The sequence below is a fragment of the Malurus melanocephalus genome, unplaced genomic scaffold (genome assembly GCF_030028575.1).
Source record: "Malurus melanocephalus ecotype Western Australia unplaced genomic scaffold, MMel_1.1 scaffold_226, whole genome shotgun sequence".
NCBI classification, from domain to species: Eukaryota; Metazoa; Chordata; class Aves; order Passeriformes; family Maluridae; genus Malurus; species Malurus melanocephalus.
The window spans coordinates 448,833-467,455 of NW_026623458.1; the positions used below are offsets into that span (position 1 = coordinate 448,833).

Here is an 18,623-nt window from a genome sequence, read left to right on the forward strand (position 1 = left end):
TTTTCATTCACAGATGATGAAAAACAATGGCCAATTACTTTAYTTAGGCTTTACTCAAGGGAGAGATTTTCCCCGTTACAAGCTGAGTAAAGTTCCAGAAGCAGATACTACAAGGCAAAAAGMAAGCAGATACTTAAAAGAATAGGTCAGCACCAAATAAGGGTAAAATTACAAAAATACTGATACATCTTGCAAGACCTAACAAGTGTGGGTGCCTCTGCCTGCCTACACTAAAAAAATAARAAGACTTACTTGGGGAGGGGGGGTCTTTTTAGGCAACAGATACTAAAAAAGGTACAGTTTCAAAAAGCAGTATTTTCTTACTTGCTAGCTTTAACTCCTGCATCTCTGTAAGATCCCCATCTTAAACCAGAGACTGCAAACACAGGCTGTTCCTTTTCTCCCTGTAAAGAAAAACAAATGTTGCAAAATTGCTTGCTCTTACCTTGTAAAGAGAAAAATAGCATTTCTACATAAAAACTGACTTCTGATTAATCCCAAAAGTGAAATTTAACAGAAGTGGTATGACAAACAGCTAACAGCAACAGAACTTAGCAGAATTTAAGCATTATACATTCCATCTGCTGCAGAGAGGAATGTAAGAGGTGAAATTTTGAAGAGATAGCCTGAGTTTGACTGCACACCCAGCAATGGCCATTTCATTTTGTGGATTTGACTGTCAGCCAAAAGCAAGGAGCTCTGCACAGCAACACAACCCTCTCRCTGCAGAAATGTCCATTCCACAACTGAACAGAGAAATAATATTCAAAAACCATACAGGGCATTGTGAAAGGTTTTCCCATTTCTTTTTCCCATTTCATATTTTTTCTTTTGCCAAAGGAAGCTATTAACTTCACAATACACATGAATGCATCAAATCAGCAGACTACCTCTCACCATTACTACAGAAACATCACTGTTAGTAAGTTTTGTATTCACCAATGCTCTTTTTGAGTCTCAGAGAGAGGTGATATTGAGGCATTCTTGTGGGTTTTTTCTGTTTAGACTGTCTGATGTCATAGCACATGGTGGAGAAATGACAGCCACCAAAACTGCTGATATCTTAACCCAAAATTCGTAACAGTGTGACACAGAGGGAAACCAGACCATGTAAACATAAAAATACGAGAACAGGAAAGTTTTAGGAATGCTGAGTTCCAAATAAGTAGATGCTTTCACCTTGATCTGCAAGACATCAAGTGGAACTGTTTCTCCTTTCAAAATGGCCAATGTAGCATTAGTAATATGTCTGCAAAACAAACAGAAAAAAGAAAGGGAAAATAAACAGGAAGAAAATAAATGAATAAGCTTTAAAACGATCCTTTTTCCAGCAAATTCCTTTATGAGTCCATGTAGGACTTCTTTTCAGCAAATGTAAAAACCCAATGGAACATGCTGCACTTAACTCAAATCAGAAAGCAAAAGGGGTGGTTGAAACACATGACAAAACCTAACAAACAAAAATACAAAAGCAAAATAYAAAAAAAGCAAAAAGAAATTATCAACCTAAGCTTTGAAGAGACTCCATCTTGAGCTAACCTTGCTGTTTCAGACACTTAACACACAAGGGACCCAAATCATGGTTTTATTTTAGTGGTGGCAAATATTACAGCCTGGGAGAGAAGGGAACAGCATGAGACTGGTCTCAACTCCTGCGTCTGGGAATGAAATGCATATGTGCTCATTTATTTTCAAGTTTTTTTAATCAAAGTAAATCTACCTGTTAGCAGTGCCCATGTCATTTAGGTCTCCATTAAGTTGTGGACAGTAGCCAGGGCATTTTGGTTTCTCAAGCTGTAAAGMTTTTGTAACTAAAATGTTTAAGTCTATGTCTAATAGTCTATGTTCAAACCTTGAAGCATATACTTGATTGAAACCCCTTCCTTGTTTTCAGAGTTGGGTAAAATTTAGTTTCCATATTGTATGCATTTCCAGTGTCTCAGCTGGACAAGGAAAAAAATGCWGTTTTCAGGACCAGCCCAATATTCATGTGAAATCACTGGGAAAAATTACCCTTGTTCTCATCAGGATTCCAATACTGAGATCATAAGGAACCTGTTCTTCTCACAGACCATCTTCTCTCCCAACTCTTATCTTCCTGTAAGACCTTTACAAYTCCTACAGCCCAAAGTAAGAATAATGAAGGAACCAAAACTCAAATATTTCTTTGAAAAATATAATTTCTGCACTTCTTAACTCTGATTCTGTTATTGGCATGGGTTGTTAAGCAGCCTATTGACCAAATTATCTCCAACTTCACAATACATTGCAGTCTCACCTGCACAGTTCATTACCTTGGGACAAGAAGCTCATCCATTTCAAACAGCTTCTTTAGAAYACTAACATAAATGATTATTTTAATCTTGGCTGCTGGTTAGAGCCTTGTCCACCTTTCTGAGTTTCAAAGCACTCTSGTAGTTTTAATGAAGGATTTTGTGCCAGTTGACTCATGGGTTTTATGTGTGAGGGATACCAGCAAGAGTTCCGCAAAGAAAAATGTTAATGAGTTAGTGGGATAGTGAGAGTGAGAGATGTCAGGATCAAGAAGAAATATATTTATTATCATGAGAAGAGAGGAAGGGAAAAATTGAAAAGAAATGAAGTGAGGGGGRAAAAAAAGATTATTTGACTCCCTTTTCTCTTTAGAAGTGGACAAAACAATCTTCCAACAAACTGAACTGCAGGAAACAGGTACCACCATACTGGATCATATCCAGGATGCTGAAGATAAGAATCAAGTTGTTGGATTATTGCCAGCACCAGTCCCATCACAGGAAAAAGTCARTTCTGCCCTGCAAAAGTCAGTAATGGGGTCCAACCTTTCCCATATTCTTGTATGCCTTAATTTACAGGTGCTAACTAGGCTGTATGTGGACTGGTTTCTCAAATTCTTAGACTGGAGAAGGGTCAGAAAGAGGACTTATTTTTGTTTCATTTTGTCATATCCTTGCTATATCCTTGTCATACCCTTTCTGCTATTCCTAAGAGGCTGATCCTTTTAATCCCTTTTTCTTTTTAAACTCTGAGCATCACACGATCACAGAGAAATTAGCCACAGCACATGGTTTCTAATAATACATACATTTCCTTCTTTTAATTTTTAGTCAGTTTTTGGAAGTCATGAACTCAGGCGAGTCCAGAGAATCATCAGGCTCTGCCCAGAGACAGCCAACTTCTATGTAACACAGAAGAAAAAGAAAAGCATCAAGCTACTAAGAAGCACTGCTCCTTGAAAGCAAACAAATGTGTTTCAGAAACATKTAATACTTACTGGACTTGACTCGTGCTCTCAGGGAACAATGTGTGGCTCAAAGTACAAGTTTTTCCAAGGGGTATGAATCCTATAGGAATCTTACTGAAGGCAGCCTGGACACATGAGGAGAGTAAATTAACATTTGCACGAAGCTTCCTGTGTGGAGATCACAGCTGTGTCTGGCATCACCCCTTTGGCACTGAGCAGCCTTTAACGAGGCAGTAACACAGTGACTCAGAACATGGCACCCAAATCTGTGAACCCACCACTGCCAGCTGGGTACAAAGGAGCTCTCTGTAATCATTAGGAGCATTGTTACATGCAGGGTGGCAGCCACCTCCCAGCTAATGCATGGATTCCATCAGCAGTCTGCCATCTCACTTAATACTGATGGTGGCTTCACAAGCTCTGAATCTCATTTAGCACTGCAGAAATCCCCCTCTSACAGAGTAACCTTGCATAGCAACAAGATTTTCTCACTGAAGGAAAGGAAATTAATTGATTCCTCTGCTACCCAAATCATGAAGCAGCAGAAGGTCTAATTTTTAGAAGTCACTGACCATGTTATTTTTTCGTACCACTGTTCAGCAAAAGGGCTTGTTGAAGGAGTAAGTTATTAACACYACAGCTCATATTAAACCTTGCTTCTTGAAGCATGTCAGCAAATCAAACTACCACATATCCCAGTGCTCTATCTCCCTCCAGAGCACTGCTGCCAGCAGCACAGGGACACAGCCAATCTGCAGCCACTCAGGAATTCCCATCTCACTGCATGCCCAGCCACTCTCCCCTGCTGTGTCCGTGTCACCTGTGAGCCCTAACACATCTCAAACACCCTGCTCTCCTTTTCTCCAGCACTGCTTTACAGGGGCCAGATGAGAGGCTGTCTGCAGCTCGTGCAGTCAAGCTCTGCTTCCCTGGCTGCAGGAACAGGGCTTCTGGAATACCTGGCACAGGCTCTTCCTATGCAGGCAACAGTGGTGTGACAGCCCTGAGTGAAAACGAAAGCAGGGCAAAGAGAGAGGGAGCTCAAGTGCAGATCTCCACTCCTAGCACAGAGTCACATGAAGGACAAGAATTCCTTGGCCAAAGACATGAAGTGACAATGCTACAATGCAGTATTCCACCTGTAACTGTGCTGGATGCAGAATTTCCTACGCTACTGCAAAACAACCCAAGCTGCATCAAGATAAGAGGCAAAAAAAAATAAAAAGAAACTAGAAAATAAAGCCTCTAAAACTCTTCTTCCACTATCTTCAAATTTTAAAAGCTCAGGATCCAACTATAATAATGTTAGATTTAAACMATGATGTCTCAGAATTGATATAACTAACCCTCTTTTAAAAATACTGCCTTGGTTGCAGAGTTCCCCTTGTCACATTCAGACAAAGCAAATGCCTAAACAGTTACAATTCTAGCTGCCAAGGGTATCATCATAATCTTGTCTGGATCATTTAAYTGAGTTTTTGCCAGCGCCTGCCAGAAGGTTTTGGGAACAATGATTCCCTCCTTTCTTTAGTAACACTGTCCTCCCACTTTAAAAAGAAAAATCTCTCTCATTTCYATTCAGAGTGATCCACCTTGAGAGGTTAAAATTTGCTTGGTACAGCCATCTGCATAGGTAAGTATTCACTGCATGAAGAAACAGCAAAGCAGTAGGAGTGTGACCATAACTGAATTCGGTTTCAAGCCTGTACAAATACAAGAAAAACACATACTTTTGCCCAATGCTTCTGCCAAACAAAGTGGCATGCACAGCTGGTCCATGGGTCTTTGAAAATTGAGCATTTGGCCTCTCCACAATCCCTGCTCTGATGCTGGAAACTTCCCAAAGCCATGGCTTGGGAGTCACTGTGCTCCCTCAGAAAGGGAACAAAGAACAACAGGCAGCATTGCAGGACAGTAGCCCAGCTGGCTTATTACACAGCAAGCTGGGTCCAGATTTGCAAAAAAMGTATCTACTGAAGGCAGCTGAGGCCAAGAGAGTACAGTGGATGCACAAGACACTCCAAGAAATAAACATTTTTTAAAATGACACTTTCTCACCTCATCTGCTCTACGGAGAAGTCCAGTTATGACCTGAAAAACATGGGAAATGCTCAGYTCTAAGGATTTCACTTTTCAGTTACAGTAAAAAGCTATGAAAATCTTAACCACATTTACTCTTTGAAAAGATTTAAGGAGCAATGACCTTTTTATGGAAGGTGCTATAGTTGTTTACAWGGGAAAAGAGGAATGTTCAGCCTAAAAACACGTTGGAAACAGCAGGATCATGAGTGTGCCCGAATACATGCTGGCACCACAACCAATGCCAGTGTAAATGTTTTAACAATGAATAATGCTCTGCATAATGCAAAACCAGCACTGGCCAGGGCAGTTAACAAAAGGCCAGAACGAATTTGCAGATGTATTCTGATCACTTTCTCCTAAGGTCATTGCATTCATTTAGCCATTGCCTTATGAAATCAGTAGTTAGCAACCAGGAACTGCTTGAATAACATACAGTCTTGAAAAAGAGAAGTCTCCCCCAGTTCTGCTCCTGTCGTTACTCCTCTTGACAAAAGGCATTTATTAAAGACRTTCCATGCTTTGTTATCATCCTCACTTAATTTTTCAATTATCTGATCCCCACTTAGCAAAGAAAATCAAACCATCACAACTATATTACACAAAAAGGAAAAGTTAGAACCATGTCCTTCTGCAGAGTTTGCTCATTCTAGAATAAAGTTCTGGAAGATATTTATGTCACGCAATCTTTTTGTCCCCACTCCCATCACCCCTTTAAGACCAATATCAATGTCTCCAAAATATTAKAACATTTACTGAAAACACAAATACTAAACTGGAAACAGTTGTTACGATGGTGCTACATTGCACAGAGACCCAATCTTCTTRCCCTCAGCCCAACTATGACTCTCAACAAAACAGATTCCTGCAGTACCTCTTGGACTGTGCCATCTCCTCCTGCAATAATGATMAGATCCGTGTTTTCCATTAATTCCAGAAGCTTTTTTGCTTGTCCCTCATAATCAGTCTRAAGAAACAGAAATCCAAACATGAGGACTCATTACTATTTCTAGTATATCCCACTGAGAGAAAAAAGAATCATCTATCCATCTGCTTGTTATTTTTATTTAGGCACACAGTACTGTATATTACTTACATTCAGAGATTTTTTCTTCAGCTTATAAAACCAACCTAATGCATAATATAATATGTACAAGCAAACTCACAGACACAGAGGTTAAATGAAATATCAGAGCAAATTTTACTCAACAGATATAGAATAGCACARCAATAACCATATTTCCAGGTAATTTTACACTGAAACAAATCCAGAGGCYAACCATGCTCTTGCAGAAAAACTCCCAGCATCTTTAACAGCTAAAGTGGTCAAGTGCATCTCCTGAAACACAGCATCAACTGCATAAAAGGCCAGTGCCTGACAGCCACTGACAACGTATTTAGCAGTAAAAAGTTCTGCCTTTTAAGCCATCAAAACTGTTTTCTGCAAAATTAATGTCTTTTACAGAGCCATCTCAGCCTCACTTCCTTGCCCAGCCCTGTTTTGCCATCTTGTCAGGTCTGACACTGCCAAGCATCAGTTTTAAGTCTTTCAAAATAATTTCTTGTCTTAGGGTGGGACYATGTATTTTTAATGATCAGAAAAAGCGATTAATAAAAATAGCATTTTAACACTAAACTTTGTGAAAAAGATTCCAAGACAGAATGATGCACATTACAGTACTCTGCTGCTAGGACACACTGACTGTTAAGCAATCCACATATCACAGCCTCAAAAACCTGCAAAAGGATCAGAATCCCTTCATGATTTGTTGTTCTTCTCTTTCCAAAGAAAACCTGTGTTGTTATTTGATATCATTTAGAGCTCAGTGTTCTGCTTGGGAATGTTGAATTATTTGGTGAGACACAGAAATAATTTCAGTGTAAAGATAAAAGGTTATTTTTAATTAATCTGAACAGTTCAACTGCATGTTAAAGTTCCTCACTTTTGAATTCTTCAAGTTCAGGCAGAAATAACAAATGCAACAGCAATGGGCACGCACCACTAGCCAGCACTCAAATATTTAGAGAGTTTTCTCTCAAACATGAATAATAGAAGKGCTGCTTTAGCCAGACAAACAAGCACATGTACTGCTTTAGCTGAAAATTAAAATCTGACTACACTGTTTATAAACGAACTGTGAATTAAAAAGAATAGGTATCAGCTTAATATCTCAGTATTTATTTCTTAACATAAGATGTCTACAGGAAAACTGAGAATTCCAAATGCATACAGCTTTGAAGAGCAGTCAATATTTCTGTAGTAGTAGAACCTATCAGTTCTTACCTTAACCACAGTTACATCCAAGCCAGATAAGTGCAAAATTGGTGCAGCATTCTTTTCRAAAAGGTTCCCAGCTTTTCTAGAAGTAACAGAGTAAAAACTATTTAATTAGTCTGGTGGCCGAAAAAAGATTTAAAAAGGAAAGAAACAAATTAATAGTGAGAAGAAATCTACTTAAAACCAAGCATTCAATCTCCACAGTCACTCAACCTGACAGCCAGGAAAGATGAGATTTCGTGTGATTCAAATGTATTAMATTTCTAGACTCATATCTCAGATGTCAGGTTTTTGTTGCAGTTTTAATAAATGCACAAGACGTTATCTAGCTTTTGCCAAAAATAATTTTAAAAACCCATCAAAACAAATTAAAATCTCCAGAAAGAAATTAGAAAATTGATGACTTACAGAAAAGCAGCCTTTAGAAGCACAAAAAAGGCCCACAAGGGTTTTTAGAAACATTAAAAAAAATCCAATTATTTATTATTACATATTATCGAATMAGTTTAGAAACAAAACTCTATCTGACCTTTTTTTGTTATGGGACTGATACATTTTATGCCTGTCATTGCATAATAAAAAACTATACCACTAACTATAAATTGTTTAAAAGTAAAAAGACAAGTCTTTATTAATACTTTGCATTTTCCAGTCATGAGGGTTTTGAACAAGAGTACCTAAGTCCAAGCACTTCCATGTCAGGTACATTACTCTCTTCATATTGGTAATAAAAACTCTCTGTCYCTCCACAAAATGCAAGTATTCCAAAATATAGCTGATCAGCAGAAACAGATACAGATCATATCCAAAGCTATGGTTTTYCTGCTAATGAGCACATAAAAAATAGCAGGAGTCTTGCCCTGAGCCCATATTTAGCCTCTCAGTTTGTGGGCACATCCCTTTCAAGGGCAGGCTCCCACAGAAGTAAGATCAYTCCTTGCCAACTTCAAGTCTTGAAGCAATCAAGGTCATGTCTTATTTCTRTAGTTTTTGAGGGTGGAAATATAACACTTGCAAAAGTTTGGAAGGAATACAAAGGAATTCCACATAGGAAGGAATGGCAAAGGCCAAAATATAGGATTAAAGAAAAAAATTAAAAATACAGATGTATGCTTAGAAATCATTCTTTCACCTCAAGAAACAAATTCTATTTCTCATYCCAATATGTTTGGTGAAATAAAGTTTGGCATAGTAACATAGCACCAGCTTGGAATCAGAGGGAGGCAAAAATGAGCTCAAAAACATGACTGGCTTTTATAGTGGATAGCAGAACAAAAATGCAAAAAAGAGTGCCTCAAATGAGAGTGCAGAGAAGGGGAATTTTACCCTTTGCAAGCCGCTGGGTTGAGGAACACTGTTGCTTTCTTCAGTGGCATGGTGGCAGGGATCAGCTGGTTGCCAAAAGCCTAAGTTAGAGAAAAAGAGCAGGGCTCAGTTTATCTTTTAAGCACACTGCTAAACAGTTCAAAATAATSCATCTCTCCAAATGTCAATGGGCTTTCAAGTCTGATGACATTCAAATGACTTCCATCTTCACCCATTGTACAGGTCTCCTATTCAAAGACCTGCACTCTTTGCAGCAGCTCACATCACTGTTATAAGTACTCTTTAGCTGATTTTTACAATTCCACCACCATTTCGTTTTTGTCAACCTCTGGTTTTCTGCCATGGGCAGAGATCCAGGGAGCTATCATTGACTCCAAGGTTACTTGATTTTCTTTCCTTATGTACTTCTCATACACCTGCCTGCCACCTTCTTTCTGCAATCTTTCCAACTTCTGAACTTTAATTCCTCTATCTCTTTTACCCAATTTAGTATTTTCTACGCTTCAGTTTTTGAAGACAGGGAAGATAATTGCAAGAGAATCTGCCTTGACCTATAAGCAAGTTCAGTGTTTCTTATACTTTTTTAAAACTAATCTCTCTCTATAAAAATAATTCAATTCCTCTTCAACTTTTAATCCAATTCTGAAGAGGCATCTCAATTTTAAATTCTTTGAGAGTTCCTCCACAAAGCCTCTTGCACCTGTACCTATTTCCAAAGCTGCTCAGCACAGAGGAGGCAAAGCTTCCACGCATGTTACATCCCACTCTGTAAGCCTCTAGGTCACTTCAAGGAATCCTCACTTAATACACCAAATCAAACTGGTTTTGAATACAAGGAGGATAAGGTATTCAGCAATATCATCCAGARGCCTCAGAAACAGAGTAGGAACCAAAGACTACTGTGCTTAACATGACTCAGTCAACTATCCCTGGCTTTTTTTTTCCCCTTTACCTTGAAAATTAACCCCCTAGCAGGAATTTTTATATTGAAGAAGGTGATACTGTACCCAAAGAACAGTTCATTTTAATCGTTGTTAGCTATTCAAATGTATTATTAATTCCACTTACAAACTTTKCTCAGGGAACCTCAATTTAAAGAAGGGCACAGCTGGCTGTGCTGATTAAAACACCCAAATTTCTTCCTCAAGAAAGCGAAAGGATGAGAGAAGTTGCAGAGAGTAAAGAAATCTTCAAAGAAAGTGAAACAAATCGATAGCTCATAAGCTTTACTCAAAGATTAGCTGGAAAACAGACCAACTTGTTATATTGCAATTGTTGGGTGGGAATTGGGGAATAGRGGACCTCTAGTATGTTACAGATGTTACAAATAACTAATTATTTTCCTGGGGGGCACAGTGTGATGTATTTGCATGCTCTAAACAATCTAACAAGGTTCTAAACAACCCAATAAGGCACAGAAAGATTTTATGAGCAATGACATAATGGCTTCTTTATGTAATATACTTAGACATTTATGTTACGTGCAGGGGCTTTTCTACAGCAAATGCTGATTTGTTAGACAGGAAATAAAAAAATAATAATGTAACATTCTAGAAGTCTTCCACAGCAGAACRTAAGTAAAGACAACTTACAGTCATGCCTTAAAAATGGTTATTAAATATATATATGAAGGTATAATTTAGGTAAGTAAAAGCMTTTTTCACTTTCTTGTCAAATGTGCAGTTCCAGGTATTGTATTTCTAGACTTCTAAAATGACAATCACTATTCTACACCTATGRAATCCCTTTATACAAAGCCTTTATAGTGCTTTATGAATACTAGCAAAACAACTACATTCTTTTACAGGAAACTATCCTTGAGTGAATTGTTTGCCAGATAAACAGCACCTTTTTAACACATGCCCAGTGCTGAGCAATAACAAGGCTGTCATAATAAACTGGTATTTAAATTCAGACATACATGGTGCAACCTCTGCATGAAACACTGCTGTACTAGATATTTTGTCAGGAAGGCAGCTCTTTCATCGATTTGATATTGTACCAGGCTTAAAAACCAAAAAAACCAATATAAAAATGGTAAGCAAAAATGGTAAGAACTTCATGCACACTTTATGCAGACTAAACTATTTCTTTGGTGATTTTGCCTGTACTTTTTTCCAATATTTATACACASCACTATAAAATCCAGTAGCATTTTTCAAACAATTTCAGRTTGTTGTAATTCTGAAGAACAYAYCAGACACTTAATGCCTTAATGCTGTATTGCTGTGTGTTTTCAAGCACTATTTGGCACTGACACACCAGTGAGAATGGAAATTACAGCAAGAATTGATTACTAGGCTTTCTGGTTCATTCCCTTCTAATGCAGGAGTCTTCTGCAAGATATTTTCCCAGGTTTTAACCACTAAAATTGTAGGAAGCTCTATTGACAGTATAGCTTTTGTATTTTCATTTGTAAGAATAAGCCATAATGTAATAGAAGCTGTCACTTAATAACTGGATTTAAGAAATGGGAAATTCACTACTTCCACAACTGAATTATCTTCTGGTAACAGTCTTTTCCTTAGCAGTTACACCTTTTTGATGGTACACACAAACCATTTTATCAGCTCCTTTAAAAAAAAWGATTTCATTAGGTCAGCATGCTTCAAATACTAAGGTATTAATGAGATTTTTTTTCAATATAAAAAGCTTCCATCACTTTGCTATTATGCAGTAAAAATGAGCATTGAAAACATAAGTATGGCTTATGGAAGCAGTGTTTTCAGGGAAACGTTTTCCTTGTTCTTTCGAGAGCCATGAGCTCCGTTACATCTACTCTGGCATGAASATCTATTGCACAAAACAAGTTGCTGTGAAAGTATTTCTCTCAACAGCAGACAGGCTAAAATTGGGATTATTCAGGTGCACAACACTTTTCTATTGAGAAAATAATTTCATCGTATTACACAGGCCCCAGCAGCAATGATGGGAGCAGTGTTACACCCCGCAAAATCTCTAAGATCTGTCCTGGAGAAGCAGCTTCAGAATAAACTTTATTTGTGGGAGGTAAAAAGACTCTAAAAATCCTACAGAAGTGTCATCACCCATGGGCAGCATCCTACATCTCCAAAAGGTACACATTAAGGACGAGGTTTCTTTGTGGGAATACTGCAGTGTGGGAATACTGCAGTATGGGAGTTTGTTGACTGCTGTTCGCCCACACAGGCCACAAGTTATGAAATGCAACAGTCAGCACGCTGAGAGTGTAACTCTCTGCCCCTGAACACTGGCCTTCCTGTTGTCCCCATGGAGTTCCCAGTACATGGGTCCCAAAAGAGCTGGGTCACTCAGTCATCACGGCTGGCATCCCTGATAAAGCCACTCAGGATCACACAGACAAGGGCAAAGTCTCTCCAGCTGTGCACTGACATGAGGTGTTTTGTGCTGCTTCTGCACAGACTACACCGCTCCTGATGGGGCTGGGATTTCACTCTTATCAACAAAACATCTTCCTACCAGAACTTTACAGGCACAGAGCAATTACATCTGCAGCAATGGAGGACTRAGATCACCCCAAGGATAACACTGCACCTCCCCTGCAGCAGCAGCCAGGGCACAAAGGGGCAGTACCCCYGGCTGCAGGCTGGTCCAGGGTCCATCCCTTGCCATTAAGGGAAAGAACACAGATGGCATCATTGTAAGGCTCGTCACGTAGGAAAGGCCTGCTGGGAAAATCTCAGGAGCCCTGCACAACCAAGATAAGGGGGAGATTTTAATCTAATTTTATTACTTTAAACGGTATTACCTGGGCTTCTTGGCATGCAGCTCTTCGTACCAGGTTATCGCTATCAGGTAAGACAGAAAAGAGAGCGGATATTACGTTGTGTTAAGTTTTAAACAATTTGCTCATTTAAAAAATGTAGGTACACACCCCTTTTACACACAATTTGACATCACTGAAACAAAAAAAAAAAACCAACAAAACCCCGAGCATTTTAAGGATGAAACACTTCCCCTTATGCACACACGCATATTCTTTCTACAGGAAGGAAAAGCAGAAAACAAAGACCGGGGTGCCAAGTGTGCTGAGATTACATAAACTCTGGCACACCATATAACTGTGATTTATTTGTTAAATTGCAACATTACTGTATTCCAGAGTTCAGGTGTGGGTTTTTCCAATGTTCTTGCTGCCTGGTATTTACACTGAGGGTASTTAGCATTCTGGCAGTGCAGAAGGGTTTTAGAATAGACTTAAATCTTGGTGCATTGCAAATGTGAACTCCCCTCTCCATCAGTTTGTGAGCCAAACAGACATTAATGCAGCACCTCCCACCCACCTAGGACTGAGAATGGCCCAAAGTAGTAACTCAGAGAGGTAAAAAACACTCASCTCACCTAACTGAAGTTTAAAAACAAAGGAGAAATTATCAGTGTTAGACAGGTCATGGATGGTCATTTTAGAAATACATTCCTGACCAGTCCTTGTGCTTGTAACTGGTGACAGACAGCACTAGTAAGGTGGCAAGCATGGTATACAGATGGCAAGTACTGGAGACAGAGCTACTGAGAGAGGAACAGAAGTCTGTTCTTCCCCAGCCCCAAAAATGCCCTATTTCCCCTTGCAGATAAAATGGTGACTGCTGTTCTGCAGTGCCCACAGTCCTCCAGGTACCAGACACTCCCCATCCTTGCTARAACAGAAACATTCCTTCAGCTCGTCCTTGCCAATACCTGGCAAGACCACATATGACTGTCTCAGAATATCAAGGCCAAAAAAACCCACTTACAATCAGCATATCCAAATGAACCAACCAAAATGGATTAAAGGCCAACCAAACAAAAAGAAGTGACTGGAAAAAGAGCACACTTGTGCCTCAAAGTGCAGCTCATCAGGCCAAACACTGCCATGGAAATAGCAGAAGAGAAGGCAAAGCCAAAACCCAAGTGCCATCTATTTGATTCCATTGGTTTACAGTATTTATCTGTCACTGGAACTATATAAGCTGTTCTTTTCAGCTGTTCTTATCAAGAGATGCTGCAATGCCATAAAACGAGACATAGGGTGACTTCAGGTGAGGTATAAAATTGGGTTCTGAGAAAGTAACTCCACAGTAAAAAAGCTACAGATTTATTCCTGGTAATAATGAGAAGACAAAGGAAGAGTTCAACCATGTAAAAACAAAATATGTGAATAATACTTCAGCAGGAAAAAAAGTAACTGGAATGCCTGAAAAAAAATTCTTCCGAGGCATACTGTCATATTTGCTCCTTAAAACCAAAGGAGTAGATAATTTGTATTAAGCACCTGCAATATTACTTAGAGGAGCGACAGCCTTGGGTCTGATTGCAGAAATATGAGCGAAGTGCACCGATTGAAAGAACTGCCTCTGAAAGGGCTGGTGCTCCAAAGTGATCAGCAGTGTCACAGCTAGTTCCAGCTCAGTCATGACAGTATGCAACCTAAGTCCACACTGTGCCACTGAGGGCATGAGCCCTCACACAGGGACACTCTATCCCCCTCTGTGACAATGTGTGGCCAAACCAAACAGAAAAAAAATTGTAATTTCAATACATAAAGGAGAAATATTATGGGAAATCAAGAAACTCACATTATCAAATGACGGTCATACAGCTGATGTCTGAGAATTTTTGTCCTAACCTTCAGAACAAATCCATTTCACTTCACATTGTTGCTATTGGTAAACACTAACCCTGTTTACTTCACATTAATGCTATTTTGTTCAGAAGTCGAACTGTCACACTGTCAGCCAGTCTGTATTCCTGCTGGCCCCAGCTTCATGCTGCAGTGTTAACTGCCTTTAAAATGGAGTCCAGCAACACCTTCCCAATGCAAGCAGAAGATACTGTGCTCTCTTTCCCAACCAGCAAAGATCCTCAAAACAACTGTCAAGGATTCACCTCAGTGGAATCTTACCCATAATAATTAAGCTTGACAGTTTAGATGTTAACATTTATGCTGATTTTCTCCTGCACTGAAGCACTTAAAGAGACAGAAATAGCCTGCTTTGACACTTTCCATTTTGATGTCAAAGGAAAAGTTTAAATTCTGAGACCAGAAGAATCATTTACCATCCACCAATTTCCAGGTGATTTCTCTCACTTCTCCAGCAGYACAGCACCCAAAACCCCATACCCTCCCAGCCATACTCATAGGATTTCCACTTATTCGACCGGGATATATTTGAAAGTCATCAGAGTTTGTCTTAAAGATGTCCCAAGCTTGGTTTAAAGATGCCAGGTAACAGGAATTTTTTTTATTTCMTTAAAATATTATGTCAACACTTAACTAGCTTCAAACTCCATAAAAAACAGCACAAATGCACTCACAAGGGTGCACCTGTAAGAACAGCAGTCCTGTTTTTACTCACCTCATGTGGCTCATCTGAAGTACCCCAAGTGATCCTGCAAGTCATCTGCAGGTCATAACAATCAATAAATATAGCTAGAAAAAATGTGAAAACCATCAAAAAGATACTTCTTAAAAMCTTCTGCCTCAGCATGTATTCATTCTCAAAATACGACTGCTCACCAGCTCCCAGAGAAAAAGAGACTGAATAATAATCATAAGATTTTGTTGATTTTTTGTACTTTATTGTCTACTATTAGGTAGTAACAGAGCCTTTTCAACAATGCTTGAACATGAGCAGGTGGAGGCTGAGGGAAATTGCTGCACTGCCTTAAAGAACACACACAGATTTCTTCTGACTTGTACCATATCCACAGCAAACTAAAAATCAATTTTTACTTTACATTTCCCCTAAGGGCTTATCTACACAATTCGGCCTTAAAGCCAAACAGACAAGCAGTGTTGCATCTGCTGGCCAACTCAGGGCTGTCTTCCTGCTGTGAGAATTAAGCATCACACAGCTTACAGCTGGGCCAACTTGCTTAAGCAGTAAAAAATTGGGAATCRGAGAGGAACAGACAGTGGCAGCAGGGTATGGAAGGAAGAGGCTGTCCTAGGCTGAACCCACAAACACAACATTCCCAGTAAAGCCTCAAGGCCGGGAGCCACTGCAGCACAGCTCAGTGGAGAACAGCGCAGGCTTACACCAAAGGATGGAATTAACACAAAAAGGACACAAGAACAGCTGTGCAGAGCTCCCCACGCCCCAGCTGTGCCAGGCTGCCAGAACACCACRCTCTGAGAGGCCAAAATTCGTGTGACTTGCCTGGACAGGGCTGTTCTGATTCCTCTGGAACACCCCCAGTGCAGGACTGGTGGCCARCCCCTCCTGTCCTGAGTGTTTTCAGCTGGAATGGGGAATTAACACTCTCCACACCATTTAGGATGGATGCTCCTCCAGGTGAGCTGTGTCCTGTGCCCAAGTGCCAGCAGAAGCCAGGTGGAGAGTTTCCATGATGAAAGGTCATCCAGGGCAGCAATGAATCCATCAAGCAGAAGACAACAAAGTTAAACTGRAGCTGTTTGAGGCTCTCAGCTGCAGCAAGGGGAACTTAGACCCAACCAAAGCAACCCCTCTAAAAGTGATCACACTACAAATGTATAAAGCAGCTCAGGATCTCATTTCAAAATGGGTTATCAGCATTAAATCTAAGACTATTAAATACACTTGAGCATGAAGAAGCCTAAAAACTCTCCAGTTCAGTGTCTGCATCAAAACACTGAGTTTTGTGAGGAGRAACTTGACCAAAGCTGTGCACACAGGATCAGTCTTCAGCAGCTATAACAGAACTCCTGAAAAAGATTTTATCTTAACAGAGACCTTTTTTGGCTACTTCTAATACTGCAAGAGCACAGAATCCTCTTTACTGGATATTAGCATTTACTTCCATCTTGGCCTTGGAAGGGCATGAACAAATCTTAGGTTTCATCAGCTTTACCTAAGACTCAGAATTTTTACTCTGGTTTTTTGACAAAGTTTTGATGAAATAAAGTCAGCTACTCAGGAAGTATATGCAGAAAGGTGACAAAGTGAGTTATCAGCTGGCAAGCACGCAAAGACTAACATTCAAATTGTAGATAACAGTACCAYTCAGGATTACTGGCAGGCAGTYAAAGGCTCAGGTGCTTTGCCARCATTTTCTACTGAGAATGTCAATACTTTAACATATACAGAGTAAAACTAAGTATGTGATGAGTCCACTGCCTTAGCAAAATATCAAGGGTCTCCACCCTGACATGGTGACGATCACTTATGCAGTGACATCACTGTAACAGTCTGGTTAAATCTGACAATCAGTTAAACTGATGTCCATCGCACAGAGATTAAATTTCTGCTGATTTGACAGAGCTGGTAACTCACTGCACCACCTGGGCATACAAAGAACAGCAGTAGCTCAATTCAGGAAAGGTGACCCAGGACATAAATGTGAGAGCAGGTTCCAAACTTGGTGAAAATTTTAAAACCATCATGGTACCTTTACCTTATTTGTAATCAACCTCACATGTGTATGTTAAGCAGAAATATGTTACTGTGTATGAGCACACATCTGACAATCTGCATCCCCACCAGGCTTTGATCTAGGATATTAAATCCAGTATTCCTTGTACCTGCAGGATGATATGCTATAGATTAAAAAGACCCCAATGAATTCATGCAATCCCGAAAAATTAAAGACAACCTCACATTTAGCAACACTGAGTTATCCTCTCACTTCTCAGATACAAGAGTATTTGCTATCCTAAATGCAAGACAATGGATTTTTAAAACGTATTCTTTTATGAGAACAAAAGAAATTTTAAGACTCATTAAGGTTTTGCAAGACTAGCAATGGGGTTTKAGTTAACAGCAGTTCAACAGRCRTAACWCCYATCATTTTACACAMGAAAAGCYTTTGCTACCTCCTYRYTGATGCCTCTGTCGAAGAAGTACYTTCTGTACTATCACATGYYTAGAAGGGCTGAATCACAAATGGGRAGGGGGAATCAGCACAAGGTTTCCCCCTTTTACTCCTTCTGCTCATCAAAAACAACTTTACCTTTACATCAGTTAGTATTTGAACAAACACCTCCAAAACTGAAAGGCTAATACACTGATCCAGAAACTAAATACTGCAGGAAGAAAGCACCAAGACTCAGCAGCTCCTCGACCTTTGCAGTTATTGCCATCCACAGCCTTCAGACCAACTCAGCGACGATCAGAATCCTACAAAGTCTTAAGGAAGTAGTTCAGAGCTCTTCAGTCTCTGAGCATGTAGAGACTGATTATAGAAAAGTTGTCATTTTGCAAGACAGTTTGTTATTTACAATAGATACACTTAATGCAGGCATCATGGCTGCTGCATCCAAAAGAAGAAGGAACCTTGAGAAGTCAAAAAAGCAAATAATTTTCTCCTTGYAAGAGAAATACTTTAGAAAATCCACAAGGATTGAAAGAAAGAGGCAGGATGGGAAATAAAAATTTTCTTCAGCAGCAAATAAACAAACATCTCAGACAGCTACTTCCATGAAGTCAAGAGAGTAAKCTGAACCACTGCTGTGCTAAAGCAAGGCCCTTGTGATGCCAAAAACAAAAGCACAAGACCTCACTACACTTCTAATCTGTTCTCACAGGGCAAATATCAATCCAGTCAGGTATGCCTCATGTATAGCAATTTAGCCTCTGAGGTGGGTAACAAGAAGCCTCAGGGCCAACACAGCCCCTACAGACTCTTCATTTACCTGAGTGCCACCTCCAGCAGTCTGTGCATGGGGGAAAAGGCAGCCCTGTGCTCCCCAGCACAACTGGGTCACAAAGAAACTGGGAAGAGGGACTGTACAAAAAGACT

General features: G+C 39.7%; 1 protein-coding gene across 2 annotated transcripts in view; it reads right to left on the bottom strand.

The window, feature by feature from the left end:
• The window catches only part of AGK (acylglycerol kinase), a 34,697-nt gene that overhangs the window by 13,957 nt on the left and 2,117 nt on the right, over positions 1 to 18,623 (bottom strand). The window contains exons 1-9 of one of the 2 annotated variants that reach the window (XM_057374473.1): positions 15,260 to 15,279; positions 12,673 to 12,712; positions 8,925 to 9,004; positions 7,605 to 7,680; positions 6,195 to 6,287; positions 5,300 to 5,332; positions 3,272 to 3,366; positions 1,180 to 1,249; positions 325 to 404 (exon numbers count right to left, since the gene is read on the bottom strand). In XM_057374473.1, the coding sequence (XP_057230456.1) occupies positions 325 to 404; positions 1,180 to 1,249; positions 3,272 to 3,366; positions 5,300 to 5,332; positions 6,195 to 6,287; positions 7,605 to 7,680; positions 8,925 to 9,004; positions 12,673 to 12,712; positions 15,260 to 15,273 (581 nt within the window). In that variant the 5' untranslated portion in view covers positions 15,274 to 15,279. Of the gene's footprint in view, positions 1 to 324; positions 405 to 1,179; positions 1,250 to 3,271; positions 3,367 to 5,299; positions 5,333 to 6,194; positions 6,288 to 7,604; positions 7,681 to 8,924; positions 9,005 to 12,672; positions 12,713 to 15,259; positions 15,280 to 18,623 lie in introns of those variants that run through there. The other variant, XM_057374472.1, reaches the window with a different exon arrangement.